A 22,311-nucleotide genomic window follows, 5' to 3' on the forward strand; every position below is an offset into this window, starting at 1 on the left:
TAAAAGGGGACAGAAAGGCTTTTGGTTATTTTTCTTCCCAAAAGTGGAATACATTTCAAGGACATGCAACACTGGATAGATTGGTGCCACTAATGCACTTTAATAATCTGGAGATTTATAATCACACCTGCCCCTGTTTTGAATGGACCTATTATATTAATTAAAGCAGTGGTCCCCACTTTTTTTTGCACCACGGACCAGAACAATGTAGGTTTTATTTTCGCGGACCGACCTTCTACACGTGGCAGATAAATATGGCAAAAATAAGTTAAGTGCATAAAAAATACAACTCACCATACCGCTGCATCAGTGGGAGGCCTGCACTTGTTTCTTCTTTCCTTCTTGCTCACATTTGTTTCTTTCAAAAAACTCAAAATCTTATCTTTTAATCCCAGGTGCTTAGTCTCCATGTGCCAAAGCAGTTGTGAAGGTTTCATTGCCTCATTTGCTTTTCCCGCATATTACACAAAGCGGACTCTGCGCGTGAGAGTCACCTGTAGCGACAAACCCATATTTTAAGTAGGACACCTGGTATTGTCTGTTAAATTTAGCTTTCTTTTTCTTGGAGGTCATAGGCTCCTCTTCTGGCTCCTCAGTTGGCCTTTTCCCCATTAAAAACTCTCCAAAGACTTCTGTTTTTGCTCATTTTCACTAGCTTGTGGCTTTACTTTTGGGTGACGTGTCTGATGTGTTAAACGTGATACGTCATCGCGGAGGACAAGAGCAGATCTATCACAGATATAATATACTTGCCAGTACATCAAATAGATTTCTGTGGTGATTTCCTATCAGGATTATATGTGTATGGACAAGCTTATTAGTACATCATGAGGGACGGGCGAAAGTTACGTCGGAGAAGATGCGGTCGCTGATAAATTATGTACTGTTTTTGTGTGGCCCGGTAGCAAATGCGTAACAGACCGGTGGTTGGGGACCACTGATTTAAAGGACATATGCATTTACGTGGATTGAGATTCCTTGTATAATTTTTGTTTTCTGTTTCCAGGTCGTTCTGAAGAGCATGGCTGCGAACTCATCTCAGAAGGTCTTGACGTTCACCACCACGACTCTGGAGGACATTCTGAGGTCCTTCTCTGACATCAGCATGATCCGAGTTGCCAGCGGCTACCTCCTCATGGTAACAACACAACTGAAATAGAAATGTTCTTCGCTCTGTAATATGATTTAAAACTGTAATTAAAAAGTCCCAAAAGTGATTCACATCTGGTTTATATTTGATATGTCTGTTTTGTATTGTAACTTAATGTAATGATGAACCTAGAACACATCTAAAAACTGAATAATAGAGAGGAGGAGAGAGGGAGAGAAGGATAAGGTGAGGAGGAGATAGGAGGTGAGAGGCCGGAGAGGAGATAGGAGGGGGGAGGAGAGAGAGTGGAGAGATACAAGTGAAGAGAAAGGGAGAAAGAGGAGGAGAGAGAGGGAGTGAGAGGGAGGGAGTTGTTCCTTGATGTAAAGCGCTTTGAGCGATTTACCGTAAACACAAATTTTGAAGAAAACTTTGGTAAATAAATCGCTATTCACTATCCCCTATTACTATTTCTATTTACATATTAGAAATTAAAAATCTCATCTTGTCTTGTTCTCGTGGATCCAATCTCGTGTCTTGTCTCACCACTAAAGATCAGTGTTCAACATTATATCCAGCACATTTCAAACCTGGTGTAAAAGTAGTGTAATTCTTCAAAAACAAAGTAAATGTACCCAGCCACCTCTGATAGTGTCTGTGTGTTGTTCACTCCTCAGTTGGTGTATGCTTGCCTGACCATGTTGCGTTGGGACTGTGCTAAGTCCCAGGGAGCTGTGGGGCTGGCCGGAGTCCTCCTGGTCACTCTGTCTGTGGCGGCCGGACTGGGACTCTGCTCTCTTCTGGGGATCTCCTTTAATGCTGCCACTACACAGGTGCAAATGTGTTCTCTAAATGTCTATGAGGAACTGGAGCTAGTTTAAATGATGCTTTTTTCTGACCTCTGCTATAATGTGGTTACCTCCTCAAAAACATACCTGGAGTTGTGTTTTGTTTCATTCCCGCATGGTTGAGTAACTATTTATGATTATCTATCTACCTATCTATATCTCCAAAGCTTAAAATACTATGTTCCACCTTGTGATGCAATGAAGCTTTTCATCTTAACCTTTTGCCTTTAGTTTAGTAGAGACTAGCATTTCCAGAGCTGAAGTTTTGATACTAGTGATACTAGTGAAGGTGTATGGAGTTTAAAAACTCAGTGGAGCATTTCCTCTTTTAACACATGATATAACAAGGTGGAATAGAGTGTTCTCTGTTTGAGAAAAGAACTCAGCCCAAATATGCGTTTGTGTGTTAAACATGTGTGAATGAAACAAAACACATCTCAATGTACCGTATGTCTGTGATGAGGAAACAACATTATTAAAACATAAATCATAAAACAGTATGATATGGTGGAGGCACCTGCTTGTCTCTATGGAGATGTTATTGCATTGCCTTGAATGCTCCATAGCTTCAGTTGTCAGCTTGTTATCTTTCCACAGATCTGACCTGTACCTTGGCCAGGTGGTGTCACTTGCTTGTCTCCATAGAATCAATAAAATTGATAACTTTAATGCTGTGTACTGAGTTTTGCCCGGAATGTTCCACAATATGGCATTAAACTTAATCTCCATGGAGACAAGCAGATGACAGCACCACCACCACTGGGCAAGATTAAGGCGTGGAGAGGTACCTGCTCTCAACAAGACTGCATATTTTTGTTTAGGTATTTTTAAGTAATAAAAACACATTACTAAAGCTGGATAGACACATTTAAGGCCAAACTGTGGAAAATTCAGGCAAAGCCATAACTCCATGGACGCAAGCAGGTATCAGACCCTCCATCAGAAAAGGACCTTTAATTTTACACAATTTAAATAAATGTATTTTCACATTGTTTGGTGAACATAAATTCAATAAAGCCACACATTGGGTCATTCGCTAACAGCCTAGCTCTAGCCACTATACTTACACTGTTGTACCCTTGTCTGCGTTAGGTGCTGCCCTTCCTGGCCCTTGGGGTGGGGGTAGATGATGTCTTCCTCCTGGCCCATGCCTTCAGTGAGACGGGACAGAACACGAGGATCCCATTTGAGGTGAGGAAATGCACCATCAACCTCCCATCCACCCCAGTGCCACCTTTTTGCCACCCATGTGCCACCCATGTGCCACCCATGTACTTCCTTAAATCCACCTTAGAGGAATGTGTGAACGTAAGGCCTGTCTGTACCTGTGGAAAAGTTTCTCAATTTAATGCTGAAAATCGAATAGAGTGAATAAGTATGATCGGTCGGCTGCGTACAGCAGGAAACATTTAACATTTTATTCACAAGAAAATTCTACACTATTGTCCATATTTCCCAAAACATGTAAAGTTTTTTTTAGCTTCTTGTCGTAACCGGTGGGGTTGGGTGGACCAAAGACGTGCAGACTCGGGGCAGACAGTGTTTATTTACAAAGTGGTGAAATTCAGTTCAAACACAATTATTAATCCAGCGGGGAACAGGAGCCAGAGTCCAGGGCAGGATCCAGGAGCGGAACGCGCGGTACGGCGCCGGAGCGAGGTGCAGAGGACGAGTGTCTGGTCCTGGCTCCACTTATGCTCCGCAGCAGGTGGAGGTAATTGCGCTGATGCGCTCCAGGTGCGCGTGGGAGGAGCCAGGAACTCCGCCCAGTTCCAGGCTCAGACAGGTGAGGGGAGGGGGAGAGCACACAGGGAGACAGAAAATACAGGCATCATGACACTTCTTTCCAATGCCAGATAGAACATCATTCCTTTCAACCACTGAGGAGCAGTACAAGGAGTATCTGATTCCCACAATGTAGCTACAACATTTGGCTTCAACAAAACAATTATACAGCAAAGATGCTATATTTTTTAGACAAGTCTACTGGATAAATATTCAACAGATGCATTTCAACCTGGAAAGACTCAGACAGGCACCAAAGGAAAGTATGAGTAGGCTTTATTGAATGAGTTCTTGTTGGCACTCAGACCCCATTGGAAGACATTGTGAGAAAGGGTGTGGTTAGTTAGATGATGTTTAGGAGATGTTTTCATCCTCGGAGCTTGGACACTGGAGGTGGTCGAGGTGAGGCCAGGGTTTGGACCCTGAAGGTGGTAGAGGTGAAGCTGGGGTCTGGACTTTGGAGGTGGTCGAGGTGAGGCTGAGGTGAGTGAAGGGACGATAAAATCATGCAGAGCCAAGGAGGCGCTGGGGAGGTGGTGGTGAGATGGTGGGGCACAGCATGAATTGAAGAGGCAATGCATCTGTCATGGTGCTTTAATTAGGGCAGGCTGAGTGCTGGTTGAACAAAGAGGAGGGAGCAGCAGCAGGGAGTAATAGGAATGAGGTGATGAAGCTGAGGAGCAGGTAAACTGTGGGACTAACCCCGGGAGCAAGTTAGATCTTCCAGGCTGAATTTACGCTAGCTCCATTTTAGGATTAATAGACATACAGTAAATATTTTTTTACAGAAAAATATAAAATCTGTCAACTAGACAAAAAGTTTTAGAGTGAAGCAGTGTCCATCAGTAATCTGACCAGAAATGAAGAAGCCTTCAGTTCTGATCAGATTACTGGTGGACACTGCCTTATATCTATCTGAAGGGAGGAGCTAAAAACATCTATTCTTTATAGTTTCTGTTTGTAGGCTGGATCTATTGTGCTACCCTAAATGTGCGCTGTGCACACATAGGGTAGTCATTCAAGGCCTTAATGAGTGAGTTTACACCTGTTATTTTCCTGGCTAGCCCTATTGTTTTCTTTGTTTACACCCATTGTTTACAGAAACTATAACTGGTGTTTTTAGTTTCAGTGTAGTTAGCTCCTCCCTTCAGATAGATATAAGGCAGTGTCCACCAGTAATCTGATCCAAACTGAAGAAGCGGCTTGGATGAGCAGCAAAACATCTTCACTTCTACAGCGTTTTGCCCAGATTTTATATTTTTCTTTTGCTATGTATCAGACTTGGATGACTGAGGGATTACCCAGATAGTAATAGGAACATCCTTATCCACACTTTTGTTAACAGTGTTCAAAAGGCAGATCTGATTCATGATGTGACTCAGCCTAGACCGATAGAGGAATCAAACGTCAATTTTTGTTCATGTCATTTTCTCATTGTTGATGCTAATGCAATGGTACCTGTAGTTCAGCTCAAGATAATCAAAAAACACAGTGCTGCAGCTGGAGAACAAAAATAATTCATATACTTGATTTAAAATGTAATGGACCGTAATGTAATGCAGTGATTTTCAGTCAGTTGCCAGAATGGCCAGGTGTGCCTGGGACAAGTTTGCAATTTGAATTAACCATTTCAAGTTATTTAATGTAATAATTGTCCTTTTTGGAGTGTGAACCAAAAAAGACACAAAAATGACTACTATTGCCCCTAGTCCCTGATAGCAGTGACAGGGACATTATTTACAATTTTTTGCTCAAACCGTTTCATTAAAAAGCCTAATTTATATTTAGTGAATGGTCTGGCGCAGGATTTTTACAAACAGCAAAAGTCTGCTACGACAACAGATTGAAAAACACTGATGTAATGGACCACCTCACTTCCAATACCAGACAACTTTAACAGCCGTTTGTCTGTAGTTAAGAGTGTGTGTGTTTGAGTGTGTGTGCGCCCGTGTACATGTTTGTATTTGTATGTGTGCGTGTGTGTCTGTGTGTCTCCATCACCTCGGTTGTGTTGATGTTGACACTGGATCACAATGACTTTTCATCTCAGGGAAAAACACAGGCAAGTTTCTGCTTGTTTTTGTCCCTGTGGCTGCCCCTCCCTCTCGTTCTCTCCCTCCTGCCTCCCCCCTCTCTCCCTCCTCTCTCTATACACCGTCCTCTCTTGTTTACTTTCTTTATCTCTTTCCCTCTCTCTCCCCCCTCTCTCTCTGTTACTCTCTCTCTCTCCTCTCTCCTTTACTTTCTTTAGCTCTCCCTCATTTGCCCCCCTCTCCCTCATTATCTCTTTCCTTCCTGTCTACTTCCTTTGTCTCTCTCTCTTTGATATGTCTCCCTTTTCTATCCCTCCTCACTCCGTTACTTTCTTTGTCTCTCTCTATCTTTCCCTCCCTCTCTCTCTCCCTCCTCTCCCTCTCTATTTCTTTTCCTTTGCGTGAGTGCAATGGATCCTAACCAGACTCAGACCTGATTCATCCTGTCTGACACTCGACCTGTGTGGTCCTACGTGTTTCCACACATGAACAAAACTGGAGATGTCCACATCTTCTCTGCAGGCCTCCAGACGCAGGTCCTCTTCTGCAGGTCTCCAGATGCAGGTCCTCCTCTGCAGGCCTCCAGTCGAGTGTTTTGAACTATGATGTATGAACTGTGACATACTTCCTTCCCAAGTTTTATTTTCTCAGTGTTACTCGTAGGATGTGGCAGCGTCACATAGTCATTTTGGTGCAAATGAAAAAAAAATGGGCTAGTCGGTGTGATGTGCAGCTATCCGTAGGAGGCAAGCCAGGCTACAGACATTTTGGGGCCTGGGGGAAGTGATCTCACATCCCCCTCCCACATGTACTTCAAACAGAGGTAGACATAGGGATTACAGGAGAGCACTTGAGGTCAGTCACATAAGTATTGCAATATTAATTGTACATAATCATAAATAGTACACACTGGCTGTAGGCTGCTCTTAACAGCATTGGGTTTCATTATGTTTCCTTCAAGTCTATAAATCCGGTTTGCTATAGAAGGTTCCCTCCTACTGTGAATATGTACGATTTATGTGTTGTCATAAAAGTCAGAGGTGAACGAGTACTGTAATAACCACATTTGAAAACAGAGTCATAGCGGTCTGCCTCCAGGATACTTGTTATGATGCTGTCTTTAACTGGTGTTTATGTTGGTTTAAATCACTGGCCTAGTCTTTTACTCCTCATTTTCTTGTCATCTCATGCTTTGATTGGGCCAATTTTAATCATATCAAAAGTTATAGGTTTCATTGAAATAGTTGCAACCATAGAATGTATATATAAATGGACATAGCTAACCTGCTAGCCGCAGTGTTCCAAATAGGAAATCAGCATGGGTGCAGTTCCGGCTCCATCGACACACTTTCTATTGAAAAACAGTGGCCCCTCTCTGTAACTACTGCTGTCAGACTCGTCATTTCCTGGTGATGCTGGTGTTTTCATTTTGCTATTGTGTCTCTAAATCAAGATATGAACATTAATAACAGATAAATAAGACACCGGGTTGCTCCTGCTAGCAAGGCAATGCAAGTTTATTTGTATAGCATAATTTGTACACAAAGTAATTCAAAGTGCTTTAAAGAATAATAAGAAAGACATTTAAAATCACAATACAAACAAATACAAAATACAAAACATAATTAATCATCATAAAATTAATATTAAAAGAGAACAGTGCAAAATAAAAATAGTGTTAGTAACAGCTTTGATTGACAGCATTGCTAAGTGCCCGCTCCCTGCTAAACCAGCAGTGGGTTTTGGAAAGCTGAAAAAGTGTTACTGCCATAGCAAATAAGGATTTAAAACAGTACAAACTTGGCCATATTGTCATACATTTCGGGACTGTATCACATAGTACCTTATTTAAATGTATTTGTTTGTGGTTTTCTCAGGATCGGACCGGGGAGTGTTTGAAGAGAACCGGAGCCAGCGTGGCGCTCACCTCCATCAGTAACGTCACAGCATTTTTCATGGCAGCTCTCATCCCCATCCCAGCCCTCAGAGCCTTCTCCCTCCAGGTACAGCTGAAACTCATCCTCTCTGCTCTAGTTTTTAGTCGTTCAGTTTAGAAATTGCTTGAAGGAGTCAATGCTCACACTTGAGCATAGACCCTGTCAAAACTGGGACTAAACCCAGAAATGCACCTAGAATAGACCAAGACTAGAACAGGACCAAACCAACTTGGATTATATGGTTTTATATGGTCCACAGCAGAAAGGAGATGGTCTGGAGTGAGTTAACTTGGAATTTGAATAAGTTGGATAAGTCTAAGGACGAGCCGCACCAGAACTGAGATGGGGAAGAGGGCTTTTAGCTGTTTTGCTTCACAAAAATGGAACACACTCCAAGGAAAAGCAAAACTGGAGTCATTGGTGACACAATCAGAATTTAATAATCTGATAACAATTTTTTATACACAGACCTACACCTGTTTTTAATGATTTATATAGACTTGTTTGTTAGGCCTGAGCCCCTTCAGGGCGTAGGGCCTATTGCTTCTGCAACGATGAGTGCATGGGCCCCCTGCCCTTACTCCAGTATCCTAGCATGTGCATACTTGTTCTTGCTAGCATGTCAGTGTGGAAATCAATGAGAGGTCAATGGTCGACCCTGACGCCATGCCCATTGTCCCCACGGCGTAATGAGGAAAGTCGAGAGCTTTCAAAAAACGTATAATATGCCATTGTAATGTTGTCGGATATATTGTTTTTGCAAAAAATATTATTATTTTTTTATTACAGGGCGTAGGGCCTATTGCTTCCGTCCATGCACTCATCACATGCAATTTCGAAGCGCACAACTTCATGTGCCCCGTCGCCCCCCAGCCCTGACTCCAGTATCCTAGCAATATGCATATTTGTTCTTGCTAACATGTCATCCATTGACTCAATGCTGACAAAGGCAGCGTGAAGCACTCATGTCCCTAAACACACTCCTGGCATCGAGCCCTATCCAAGCACTCAATGGGAGACATTCTGACGTCACCTTTGCCGTAGACTCACAAAATTTGGTACATGCATTCATCAAGTGATGCCAAACAAAAAATATTATTATGGCCATACCCCCTGACAAACCAGAAGTTGCCCATCTTGGATTGAAAATTCCGAAATTCAGAGTCAGTGTTTTCACTGACCTCGCATTTGAACTCCTTTGAGGGGGCTTCACCAGGCTGAAAATCGCAGTATGTCATCTAGACAAGTGGGCCATCAAAAGTTATCCAATTTATGTTGATACCTGTCACAGTCTGTGTGCAGCGAAGCTGCAAAATTCCATTGGAATTTTTGCAATCTTCAAATGTCAAAATTTGCTCCCGTTTGCGCATACAAAGTCCAATTGGGCTCAAATTTGAATCAGTTGTAAAACTTTATTGTGTAAAACTACTCATTGTGAAAGAAACAAAACTGCCACGATAGCACCCCCTACAGAATAACAAATACATATCATATTTGTATGAAGGGCAGAAAATTTATTTTCTGAAATGTTACAAAAATTTCATACAAAATTCCATTCATCCCAATCAATAAAGTCTATCAGACCCATGTCATTTTTTGCACCGTGTTGCCATAGCGATGTGCCAAACTGCCAATGTTATCCTAATGGGAAGGCTTCCAAATTTTCCCATTCATCAGAAAAATATTAGTTTCATGGAATAATGTCAAATTTGACACCATGACTCTTCATGTTATCCCGATCAAAAAAGTCTCATATCATATCATATTGCCATGGCGATGCGTGAAAGAGCCTATTTTATCCTAAGGGGAAAATTTACAAATTTTTGTACATTGCAAAGTCTCATAAGAACTTATTTGCTTCATTAAGAAACGTGAAATTTGGCACGGTGACTCTTCAGGTCTTCCCCGTCACAAAAGTCCAAGGGGCCAAGTTTGTATTTTGCACGGTGTTGCCATGGCGATGCCTGGAAAAACCCATGATTTTGCATTTTGTTCATCAGCGCTTCCGATGTCTTTTGACGAACCACGCAGCTTCGTGTGTCCCATCATCCTCTGCCCTCACTCCAGTATCCTAGAAACTACGGCATGGGATAGTCATATTTGTTCTTGCTAGCATATCAGCGTCAACATTGAGTCAATGGGCAAAGCCCTTTGACTCAATGTTGACAAAGGCAGCGTGAAGCGCTCATGTCCCCAAACACACTCCTAGCATTGAGCCCTAACAAAGCACCTATGCCGCAGGCATGGGCCATATTTATTACTGCTAAAATGAATGGAATCGAAACGAATGGGAGGTCAATGGGCAACCCCGACGCCATGGCGATGTCGGGTGCGTTAGCACAGTGTTGCCGATGTTGATGCCTAGAAAAAGCCCTAAAAAGCCGCTGATGCATTTTGTGCATCAGCGCTTCCGATGTCTTTTGACTTTGTTTGGTGACAAGTGCACCCCAAAGCCACAGGAAAACAAAGGCAAGTGGTGCGTCAGTGCCACCCACAGGGAGTGCCGGGTTGGCCAGGTGTGAAGCACAGCCCCTGAGGGCCATTTGATGCCGCTTGTGGCTTTAATTTTGCTTTGTTTTGTTTTTCTGTTGGATTGTATTTTAAACAGGGAGTCCATGAAAAAGAGAGCCCAAGTGCTCTAATTGAGTTTCCCTGTATAAATAAAGATAAATAAATAAATACATTTTGGAGTGAACTTTAATCTGTTTACACTGCTTAGAAAATGTTTCCTTTATATATTCACTGCCAGTGAAAAAACTCATTACTCAAATATATGTTTTGGCTGAAGTCTTGGGTAATCTGACTATGCTCATTATCCAATTATAGTCCGATTTCTGCGGAGAAGCAGTCAGACAATAACAGAAGTGTGTAGTAATTTTAAAACTTAAAGCATTTAAAACAACTTCAGCTGATCAAAGTGCTTTACATTATACAGATATAAAAAGAACACCAAGACATCCAGTCTAGCTAGTATTAAATGCCAGGGAGAGGAGTTGGGTTTTCAGTCTGGTATTAAACTGGGTTACAACTTCCTGTTTATAGGTGACATTTTGAGGACTTTTTACCATTGATAGATATATTTTGTTTTAATTGTTAGTTGCTATATACCGGTCACTTTTTTATATACCGATCAATTTAATCAGCATGTTTGCACTGTTGTTGTGATGCTGCTGTTGTATATATTTTCTACCTCTAAGTATTTTATTTTTAAGCATATCTTTTTTTTTTTACTTTGTGCATGCCCTTATTTGTATTTGTTTAGTGTGTTTTTATGTTGCACTTTCTCACCACAGTAAGTTCCTAGTTTGTAAACTGTGTTCACAGACTAGGAACTGATTCTATAAGAACAGTGCAAATGGTCAACTTTTCTTTTGCCTTGAGAAATACTTTATTTATTAGCAACTAGTTTAGAATGTAACAGAAAACAAACACTTTTTCACACCTAACTGACATTTTGCAAGTGATGCTATCAGCATTCCCTGGTTGGTAATGCTAACTGTAGGCACTGGTCTGTCTGAATCTGTTTCTTAAATTAGACTTTAATCTAACAATGTGACTATAAATAACTGACTTATCTGAATTAGAGGTGAGCTGATTTGTGCTGTTAAACAACTCCCTCTCAAATAACATTACAGTCACAAGCTAGCTAGTATTAGCAGTTTTGCAATTAGTCACTCTCACTTTTTTTGTTGAACATCAAACTCCTAAACTGGACCATGAACATTCGGATTGACCACAGGCTCCTGAAAATGTGCTGTTTAAATCCATTTTGTGTTTTTCTTGAGTTTTCAGATGATCTGTGGAGACTAGGGAATAGAAATCCTCCTCTAGAAAAGTTACATATTGCACCTTTTAAGACAGTTCTTCACAAACATACCTGGAGTTGTGTTTTGTTTCATTCACACATGTTTAACACACAAACCCTGCATATTTACACTGAGTTTTTCAAACTGAAAACACTCTGTTCCACCTTTTGACGTCATGTGGTAATACAGGAAGTGCCCCATTGCGTTTTTGAACTCCATACACCTTCATTAGCAAATTTATTGAAAATAAAATAAACACACAACAATTCATTCTGCACTATTATTCAATGTGAGTCAGTGAGTGTGACCAGCGACTAGCTGCTAAAGCCAATTATGTGATTCACATACGTATTTGCGCAGCTTATCAACGTCATTGACAGGCATCCTCATGTGCCGCTACCAGAGTTTTAGCTGATGTGGCCATCATGGAGTGAAGACTCGCTAATGATGCTAAGTGCTGTTTAACCCCTTAACGTTCCGACGGCCCGCCCTCGGGCGCACTGTTACGCACTGTTTTGTAGCAGTTTTGCGTTTTAAACATGACGAAACAGACAAAACAAAGGAAGTACGCGACCGAGGACACTGTGGATGTTTATACAAGTTAAACTAGAGGCATCTCGGACCCGTAGCGGTTCGTGGAACCAAGTGATGATCTCATGGTTGACTCAGGAGTAGAGGACCTTATGTTTTGATGGACTGGATGCTGTTCCTGATCGGTAAGCATGGTTTATTCTGCTATTGACTTGATTTTGGGTCAAATATATAATGTGTAATCATTAGCATTAGCTAATGCCAACCCCCCGACCACCATCAATCATCACGCACACACCACTTGGGTGAAGTGTCTTGCCGAAGGACACAATGACAGAAGTTGGTTCGAGCGGGACTCGATCCTCCAACCTCAAACCACTGAGCCACTGTCGCAGAATGACTGTCACACTGTACAATCATGTCCAGTGTGTTCTTAGTTTCCAGTGTGTGTTTGTTTACATTTTGAAGTGTGTATGTTTGTTCACTGTTTGCAGTGCATGGTTTGTAAATATATATTTATTTTGACCCATACCACTTGTTTTGACTATATTTTATATACAAATATACATTTTATATTGTGTTTTGATATGATATATAAATGTACAGTAATAGAGCAGCTGGGTGTGCAGATACAGATTCCTCTCAGTGTGTATTGGTCATTGAATACTGTCACTAGTTTATGAGTTGTAAAAATCTAATGATCGTGTCATACACTGAAAAAGAGTTAACGGACTGTCTCCCAGACCACAGTAGGACAATCTCACTCAGTGCACAGCAAAAGCTTCACACAATGACGTATAGTCATAATACAAGTCAGAGCTTTATAATAAAAATGTTAAGTGTGTTTTCAACATTGGAGTTTACAGTTGGCTTGGTTTGGTTGGAAGCTCATGTTTTGCCATAGTTAAAATTAAATATTTATACATCCAATAGCATTAACATACTACACAGGTCATGAGCAAGATTTTTGTCATTTTCATTGTATAAGTGGGCTAAAGCACTTAATTAAAAGTCTTATAACAGAAATGTAAATGCGGTAATTTGATTCTTTTAATAAACCATTTAACTTAGATGGATGCTATGCCAGCGTGACCACAGTGCACAGGTCTGATGTCGCTCACAGTGGTCCATGGGACCGCTCAGGGAGTTTGTGTGTTTGCTCAGACTCGTGAAAAATTAGAGGGAGCATTGCTGTGGCGTCTGCACTTGTGAGATATCTGTGTTTGTACCTCACAGTCAGGCAGAGGCTGGAGCTGCTTTTACAATATGAGCATGTGTGGATGGATGGCTTTAGTGCAGGAGACTGTCAAACATGATCCATTTACCTCATAAGGCTGATCCAGGGCACCCCCCACTCTGCCGCTTCCCCTTTACCCCCAAACACATGCACTTAAACACTCACACATAGCACGCATTCTTCACTAGCTGTTTTCTTTTGCAGAGCCTTAGACACAAGATGGGCCTGATAGAATCTTGTGAATCTGAATCTGTATCAAAAGAATAATTTCGTGGCAACGGCAGTTATTTAGATAATATGTTTATCAGTTCATGTTTTAGTTGTCTCCATAGACTGTATAAAAAGTGAACTGAGGAAGTGTGATGTCATCAGTAGCGTTCAGCTCCAGTGAAATGAAGCTGTTCGCGGCTAGCAGTTACAGAGGCCAATTTGGAGCCGCGTTCCACGGGTATCATAGCAAACAAAAGAGCTAATCAGGAGTGAGGCTGTTGAAGGGAAAAGATCACTGAAGCCTGCACTGCTGGTTTAGCAGGGAGCGAGCACTTAGCAACTGGCATTCAAACCTGTTGCTAACCCTATTGTTGGCGATCTTGGGAAATGAAGGGAATCCCACTTATGACATAAACGTCATTGCTAGAGTAGTCAGTGCTATTCCAGTTACCACAGATGAATACTGTCATTGTGCCCCTGGGCAAGACACTTAACCCATCTCATCCTAGTGTCTGTGTACAGTGTTGTATGAATATGTATGTGAATGGGTTAGTGGTTCCTTCATGTAAAGCGCTTTGCATGTCTTGGTGGAAAAGTGCTATATAAAAATAAATTTAAAAAAACTCAGCCATATCCAACTTCCAGTCTCCCCTCACACAACAAGCACTTCCTGTGCTTGACTCCTTTTTGGATTCACCTCTGCGCTTTTCCTCTTTTTCCTCTTGCATCACCACGAAGGCTGAGGAATGGCATCCAGATAAGACCGGAGCGCAGGAACACCCACAGATGGGACAGATGTTAAGATAAATCTCTCCTCTGTGGGGTCAGCATGCGGTCACTCAGTGTGTGTGTCTGCAGCTCTCGACGTTACTGGGCCAATTCACAATTAATGGGTAGTGCTTGCGTAACATTACAACATTTCTAGAATCCCTGTAGTTTAAAGGGGTGGTGTATCACACTATTTCTGATCTATGTTATAATGTTGTTTCCTCATCACAACATACATACTGGAGTTGTGTTTTGTTTCATTCACACATGTTAAACACACGGATAACACCCTGCATATTTATGCTATTCAGTTCTATCAAACTGAAAACATTCTGTTCCACCTTGTGATGTCATGTGGTAATACAGGACGTGCCTGTTACGACCCAGCTCAGCTAGGGAAAAGGGGAAGTAACAAAACAAGATGGAAATTTGTAAAACTAAAGTTATAATTTATTTAAAAGGAATGTTAAGGTTAAATATAACAAAAAGAGGCTCTAAACAGAGTAGTTTTCAATGTGCAACTTAAATACAGCTAACAAAACAAAAATTACCAAATGTTACAATTACACAAAACAAACGGGTCTCAGAATTAACCAAAGATATAGGAGAGTCACAATTTCAAAGTCCAATTTACAAGAATCACAAAGAACAAAAATGGCATGCTGTTCCTGCCAGAACCAAGCAGCCAGGAGTGGCAGGGGGCGGGTCCTTTTAAAGGGGAGCTACCACAGGTGGAAGATTGTGATTGGCCTGGCTCGCTCTTGATTGTTGCTCCAATCAGACGCAGGGCCCTGCTGTCAATCAGCAGCCGGCTGGAGGAGCACCACCTGAAGAGGTCCATGGAGCAATAGCAGGGACAGCACATGGGCATAGGAGCTGAAGGCCTAGGGCCGTAACAGTGCTAAACTGTGTATTTAAACTCCATATACTTTAACTAGAATCATTTTGACACTCCAAAGGTAAAAACAAAAATATTTTAAAAACAACTTAAAGGTCCTATATTACACAAAATGTACTCTTGTGGGCTTTAAACTATGTTATAATATTGTTACCTCCTCAAAAACATACCTGGAGTTGTGTTTTGTATCATTCACACATGTTTGAGTAACCCTGCATGATTAGTCTGTCTACATCTCCAAAGCTCAAAATGCTTCACCTTGTAATGCCATGAAGTGGTAGTTAACAGTTAACTGCAACAACGACCTTTTACCTTTTGTTCAGTAGAGCTTGGCAATACCAGATTTGAAATTGTCAAAATTATTCTAATGAAGGTGTATGTCACATGTGTCAAAGTCAAGGCCCGTGGGCCAAATGTGTCCCACTACGTCATCTTATGTGGCCCTCGACAAAGTAAATTACAAGGTATGACTGTCTTAAAATGTCAGTTTATCAGGGGATACACAGTTAAACAGACATTTTTTTTCATGTCTATGCAAATCCATATGCAATATTTGTAACTTGAATAAGTAATAAATATAGAAATGGTTAATTAACAAGATTAAAACATGGTGACATTTATCTTACAGTTACATCTGGCCCTTTGAGAGCAACCATTTTTTTGATGTGGCCCTCAGTGAAAATGAGTTTGACACCTCTCGTGTATGGAATTTAAAAACATAGTGGAGCACGTCCTGTATTATGACTTGACATCACAAGGTGGAAAGCACTCTGTTCCACCTTGTGATGTCCTGTATTATGACTTGACATCACAAGGTGGAACAGAGTGCTTTCAGTTTGAGAGAAGAACTAAATATGCAGGGTTTGTGTGTTAAACGTGTGAATGTGTCATGATTCCATTTTTTTCTGTGTGTTATTGTGCTGCCTCACTCCTCCCTTCTGTGTCTGTGTGCCTGTAGCTTGGTGGAGAGTCTGGCACCACCCTCATCAATGTTACCACCCACTACTTACCTGCAGCCTGTCGCCAATAACTCTACAATCTCTGGACTACAAAGACTGCTCATTTCTCCGCACGCTGCCAGATCATCAGTTCATCCTCCCATGACCTCACTGATTGGACCCACTGATCACCTCAGCCTCTGACCTAGCTCAAAAAACACCTAGCTTTTGCATTTTCTCTGAAATAAACCCTGTTAATTTTTTGAGTCCCATCTGCACCTTTTGATCACCCAGGCATTACGGCAAAATAAAACAAAATGCTCCAGGTAAACTTGTGATGAGGAAACTGCACTAGAACAGAGATCAGAAAATAGTGTAGTATGGTTCCTCTAAAGTTATTCTAGAGTATTGAAGAGTAAAGCACTACCACTTCATGACATCACAAGGTGGAACAGAGCATTTTGAGCTTTGGAGATGTAGACAGACTAATAATAAAATAATAAAGACTTATATTCAAACATGTGAATATAAGTTGTGTAATATAGGGCATTTAACTTTATTCTGGAGACAGGTCAGAACTCTCAGGTTCTCTGTGTAACTGTCAGACTGCAGTGTTGTTGACCTTGTTTATGCTTAATATTACTGTAATTACTGGGCCTATCCACATGGAACAAAACTGGCACAAAGTTCAATGGCTTCTGTGTCAACACAAATAAACAAATGTGATATTCTGTTTTCACAGTAGAAACACAAGAGACGTGATTGTTGTCAGCTGAACGGACTTTTAGCCTTAATTAAAATTAATAATGATAAGGTTCAGTGAAATCAGTATTGAGTATCGAGTCTATTCCTTAGTGTCAACCATAGACCATGTAAAGAAGTGGACAAAGTGAGTGTGACGTCACCCACAGTGATCGGCCCAGTCAAATGAAGCTCGTCAAGGCTAGCAGTTATAGGGACCAATGTGGAGCTGAGAGTATCATAGCAACCAAAGAGCCAATCTGTAGCCAGGCTGTAAGGTAAGGTAAGCCCCTTCCCGCCCACGCTGCTTGTTAAACATGGAGCAGGCACTTAGCAATGGTGTCAATCAAACCTGTTGCTAACGCTACCAGGAGCAACCTCGAGGAATGAAGGCACCTGATTTGACTGTTATTCATGTTCATATCTGGATTTATGGAAATAAAAACACCAGGATCATGTAGAGCGGGTTAATAAAAAACATTTTAAAACCAAAATGACGAGCCTGACAGCAGCAGTTACAGACAGAGAGACCACAGTTTTTCAATGTAAAGTGAATTGGAGCCAGAGTCAATGGTGCCAGAAGCACACCCATGCTCATTTCTTATTTGGAACATGTCCATTTATATATACAGGCTATGGTATCGACATCAAGTTTGAAATTTTAGTACTACGAGGAGAGCATTTGTAAAGTTGTGGTGTAGCAGGAACAGGCCCTTGGACAGAAATTTCAGGGCCCGGGGCAAAAAACCTCACATGTCCCCCACTCTAATATAAATTATTAGGAAGAGGGTTCATTTCTGGGAGACCAGGATAACGGACCCCTTTGTTCCCCCCATCGACTCCCCTGAGCAGGAGATCAGAGATATTTTTAAAAAGATTTGTTTTGTTTTTTTTTGCAATGTAAGTGCTTTCTGCTCATCATTTCTGGCTCTGGGCCTTTGCTCTTAGGGTTGTCTGCTGTGTTTTGTGCGTATGTGTATATGGTGTCTAGTAATGTGCCATGGTATGGCAGCTATGCAATATCCACATTGTCCTCCCTTTTCTACTGAAAAACTGCGGCCACTGTCTGTGTAACTGCAGGTGCCAGGCTCGTCATTTTGTGTGTACTAACCCACTCTACATGATCCTGGTATTTTTATTCCACTATTGTGTCTGTAAACCAAGATATGAACGTTAATAACAGACAAATCAGGTACCTTCTAGCCACTAGCTTTATCAACAGGTTTGATTGACAGAATTGCTAAGCACCCACTCCTAGATAAAACACTGGTTGGTGTTACCTTCAACAGCCTCAATCCAGATTGGCTCTTTGGTTGAGATGATACTTGCAGTTGGAATTTGCCGCTATAACTGCTATCCTCGATAAGTTTCATCTGACTAGAGCCACCTGTGTGTCCCCATAAAGATGTTACTTCACTGTTGAGAATGTTCCACAGTATGTCATTAAACTGGTCTAAAGGGAATGTCAACAAAACATATAAGTCAGTCAGTCAAACTTTATTAATAGAATATAAAAAAAACGTTCTAAAAACTTTGTTCACTCACAACACAAGTTAATGCATTCACAATATAGTAACTCTCAAAATAGTGCAAAGCAATAACAATAGCTCAACGTTGTTCAAATGTTAATGTCCATATTCACAATATCTCCCAGCCTTGTTTTGTTGTAAACACGTGAAAGAAACACGTAAAGCTCACTTTTTCAGTTCATTCCTCATTCACGAATCCCTCAAATTCTTCCTCTTCAGTGTCTGAGTTGAACAGTTGGGCGAGCTCGGCATTCAAGGTGCCCGATTCCGACTCGTCAAAATCGCCATTATCCATGTCGCTGCTGTTGTCTGGCAGTTCAGTGACAATTCTTGCCTTCGTGAAAGCTCGGACCACAGTTGAGACTGATATATCAGCCCAGGCATCCGCAATCCATTGGCAGATTGCGGCGTATGTCGCCCGGCGCAAACTCCCCGTCTCCTCGTTATTACCGATATTACTTCGACGACGCCTCCTGACTACGGGTGTCATAATTGACCAATATTGATCCATATATAAGGCGCATCGGATTATAAGGTGCACTGTGGGTTTTTGAGAAAATTAAAGGCTTTTAGGTGTGCCTTATAGTGCGGAAAATACGGTGCATAGTAGATCTCTATGTCTATGATAACATGAAACAATCAGATTTACCAAACCTAGAATTTTAAAATGCAGAGGTAACAGTGATGTGTTTGTCATTTTATAGTTAAGGGCTGATATGACGTGCCTATGATTGGAGGTAAACCATGATCACCCAATAGAAGCCTACACAAATACAGGGAGAATATGCAAAAAATGTTTCTAAATTTCAAAATGACCTGTCATCTTGTGTGTTTTTGTCCAGGCTGCAGTGGTGGTGGTGTTTAACTTCGCCATGGTACTGCTGATTTTCCCTGCCATCTTGAGCATGGATCTGTACAGGCGAGAGGATCGGCGCTTTGACATCTTCTGCTGCTTCTACAGGTGGGTCCTAAGACACAGCTGACCTTCTGAAGATACAACCACATTGCAAACGCATCTCTGTTTGCGCCCATAAGTCCAAATGAGTTGATTTCGAGAGCATTAAACAACGAGAAGCTGTGTGTTTTGCAGTTTTAACACACAAAGTGGAGTGGCGTTCCCCGAGTCCTCGTTGTTTAATGCGCTGTTACCACGGTTACAAACTGAAAGATCTCACCTGTGCATGAGAAAAGCCTGTTCACTGTCTGTAAATGAAACTCTTACTTTACAATACAAATTAAAGGTGGTGTCTAGTGGTGCCACCTACTTGTCTCCATGAAGATATGTTGTCTCAGATATCAATTAAAGCCGCAAGCGGCGATGATGGCCCTCGCCCCCAGCACGACCGCCCCCCCATGCAACCGCCCGAGGTCAGCCACCGCCCCCCACGCACCATTCTCCCCACCCCCCTGCCGCTATCCAACCCCCTTCACACAGTTTCTACATATGTGTGGTCATCGCATTATAATGACGGTCCATGGCTTTGAACTGGCAACCTCGTGCACAATACAGGTATGGTGTAATTGACTTTTTTGCCCCTTATGAGGTCCACAATTATCTCCCCAAGTTTCATGCCAATCGGACAAAGTTGTGGTCTTTTACCTGCCTGTAGGGGGCACTATAGAGGTCACTGGCCACATGCTCATTATGTTTCTCTTTTCACAGTTTTATTCTGTATCAGTGATTAGAATTTGAGCTTTTTAGGCTGATCCATGTGTCTGTGAGAGCGAATGAAATATGTAGGAAAGCAGTCATATTTTGACAGTGTGCTGTGCATAAATCAGAAAGAATATCCCCAAAACGTGGATGTTTATTTACAATAATCATGTGTACATGCTCTATGTGGAGTTTGAAGTAATTTGGATGAAAAACCGAGGATTAGATAGGTTTCATTTGCACTTAAGTGAAAGTTTCAATCCAATGATGAAGTCATACATTATTGATGAACACCATCTATAGATGTGGCATGTGGAGTTTGAGCTCATTTGGATGAAAAACCTTGGAGTAGATACGTTTCATAGACATGCATGTCAAAGTCCCATGGGAATATTTTTTAAATTCATTGCGCCCCTGGTGGCCAACCGTGGAAAATACCCCATGACCATAATGTAATTTTTTGGTTCTTTTCATGGTACGAATTGATTCCCCAAATTTCATACGAATTGGATAATCTTAGCGTTTCACCTCTATGGTAGGGGGCGCTATAGTGTTCATTTTTATTACAATTAATAGTGCATTCTATTAATTCCCTCATATCACATGTGTGATGTGAATTTGAGCTGTGTAGACCAATGTATGTACGTGTCAGACATTTTTCAATGATTTTTTTTGGAGTCTTTGCGCCCCTGGTGGCCAAGTGTGAAAATTGGCTTATGCCCTTAATATAATTTTTTTGGTCCACGTCATGTCCCCAATTGATTCCCCGAATTTTGTAGGAATCCGATAATGTTGGCATTTCACCCCTAAGGTAGGGGGCACTATTAGGTTCATTATTAGGCCCGAGCCTAGGACTACGTCCCGGCGAGGGACTCATTAAAACCGCGTCCGGAGCGTGGAAAATGGCAAAAATCAAGTAATAAACACGCCCCGACATGGCAGTGAGTGGTGTCAAAAATTAGAAGTCGACGAGCTCTAATTGTCACAAAAGACCCCGAGAAAAAATAACGAAAGACAACTCGGTAGTGCCACCTCAAACTTTGATTTTCGTGGGGCCAATGAGAGCCCGACTCGGAAAAAAGTCAACGTAAAAATCCGAAACTCACATCAAAAAATAGTACATGTCGGGACATGACAAAAATATTATGGCCCTGCCTTAAAATGTACAGGAAGTCGGCCATATTGGATCAAACCCGGGAATGACAAAAGTGCACACCCTCACATTCAGGACATTTTCTCGCACAGTTTTTATCACAAACACTTAACATTTGGCCAAATCCCACTAAACCCATGTGTGATTAAAGATTATCAATTACATTTTGATTATGACTTTGGATGTGGTCAGGGTGAATTTAACAAAATCGCAATTTTTGGAATATTTCAAAAAAAAAAAAAAAAAAAAATTTGTTGGGAAAACGCTAATACAGCGTTTATGCACATTTGCGAGCTGAACGCAATGATATGCAAATCAAGGCACTCTCACAAAATGGCTCTCTAGCGCCCTCTTCAAATTTTATTTTCATAAATTCATAGAAGACAATCGATTTGTCGGGGATGTGTGAAAACATTCACAGGGGCCTTATTTGTGATGGGGCACAATGTGAGAAAGTCACATGACTGTAGCTGTTACGGTTTAGGAGAAAAATAATGGGTGGAAAAAAAAAATTCCATTATTATTAGGCCCGAGCCTGGGACTATGTCCCGGCGAGGGACTCATTAAAACCGCATCCGGAGCATGGAAAATGGCAAAAATCAAGTAGTAAACACGCCCCGACATGGCAGTGAGTGGTGTCAAAAATTTGAACTCGACGAGCTCTAATTGTCACAAAAGACGCCGAGAAAAAAAACGAAAGACGACTCGGTAGCGCCACCTCAAACTTGGATTTTCATGGGGCCAATGGGAGCCCGACTCGGAAAAAAAGTCAACGTAAAAATCTGAAACTCATATCAAAAAATAGTACATGTCAGGACATGACAAAAATGATATTATGGCCCCGCCCTAAAATGTACCGGGAAGTCGGCCATATTGGATCAAACCCGGGAATGACAAAAGTGCAAACCCTCGCATTCAGACATTTTCTCCCACAGTTTTAATCACAAAACACTTCAAATTTGGCCAAATCCCACTAAACCCATGTGTGATTAAAGGATTATCAATTACATTTTGATTATGACTTTGGGTGTGGTCAGGGTGAATTTTCAACAAAATTGCAATTTTTGGTGTTGCCATGGCAACGTCTGACATTTCTCATTGAAATACATGGGTTTTGGTTAACTGGGATAAAAAATTATTACTTTGTCATAGA

General features: G+C 41.4%; 1 protein-coding gene across 1 annotated transcript in view; it reads left to right on the top strand.

Annotated features, from left to right (window-relative positions):
• Window positions 1–22,311, top strand: part of ptch1 (patched 1) — a 148,278-nt gene that overhangs the window by 74,981 nt on the left and 50,986 nt on the right. The window contains 5 exon segments of the mRNA XM_033972105.2: window positions 1,007–1,138; window positions 1,768–1,923; window positions 3,031–3,129; window positions 7,634–7,759; window positions 19,194–19,312. Coding sequence (XP_033827996.1) covers window positions 1,007–1,138; window positions 1,768–1,923; window positions 3,031–3,129; window positions 7,634–7,759; window positions 19,194–19,312 — 632 coding nt within the window.

This window comes from Periophthalmus magnuspinnatus, chromosome 9 (assembly GCF_009829125.3).
Source record: "Periophthalmus magnuspinnatus isolate fPerMag1 chromosome 9, fPerMag1.2.pri, whole genome shotgun sequence".
Taxonomy (NCBI): Eukaryota; Metazoa; Chordata; class Actinopteri; order Gobiiformes; family Gobiidae; genus Periophthalmus; species Periophthalmus magnuspinnatus.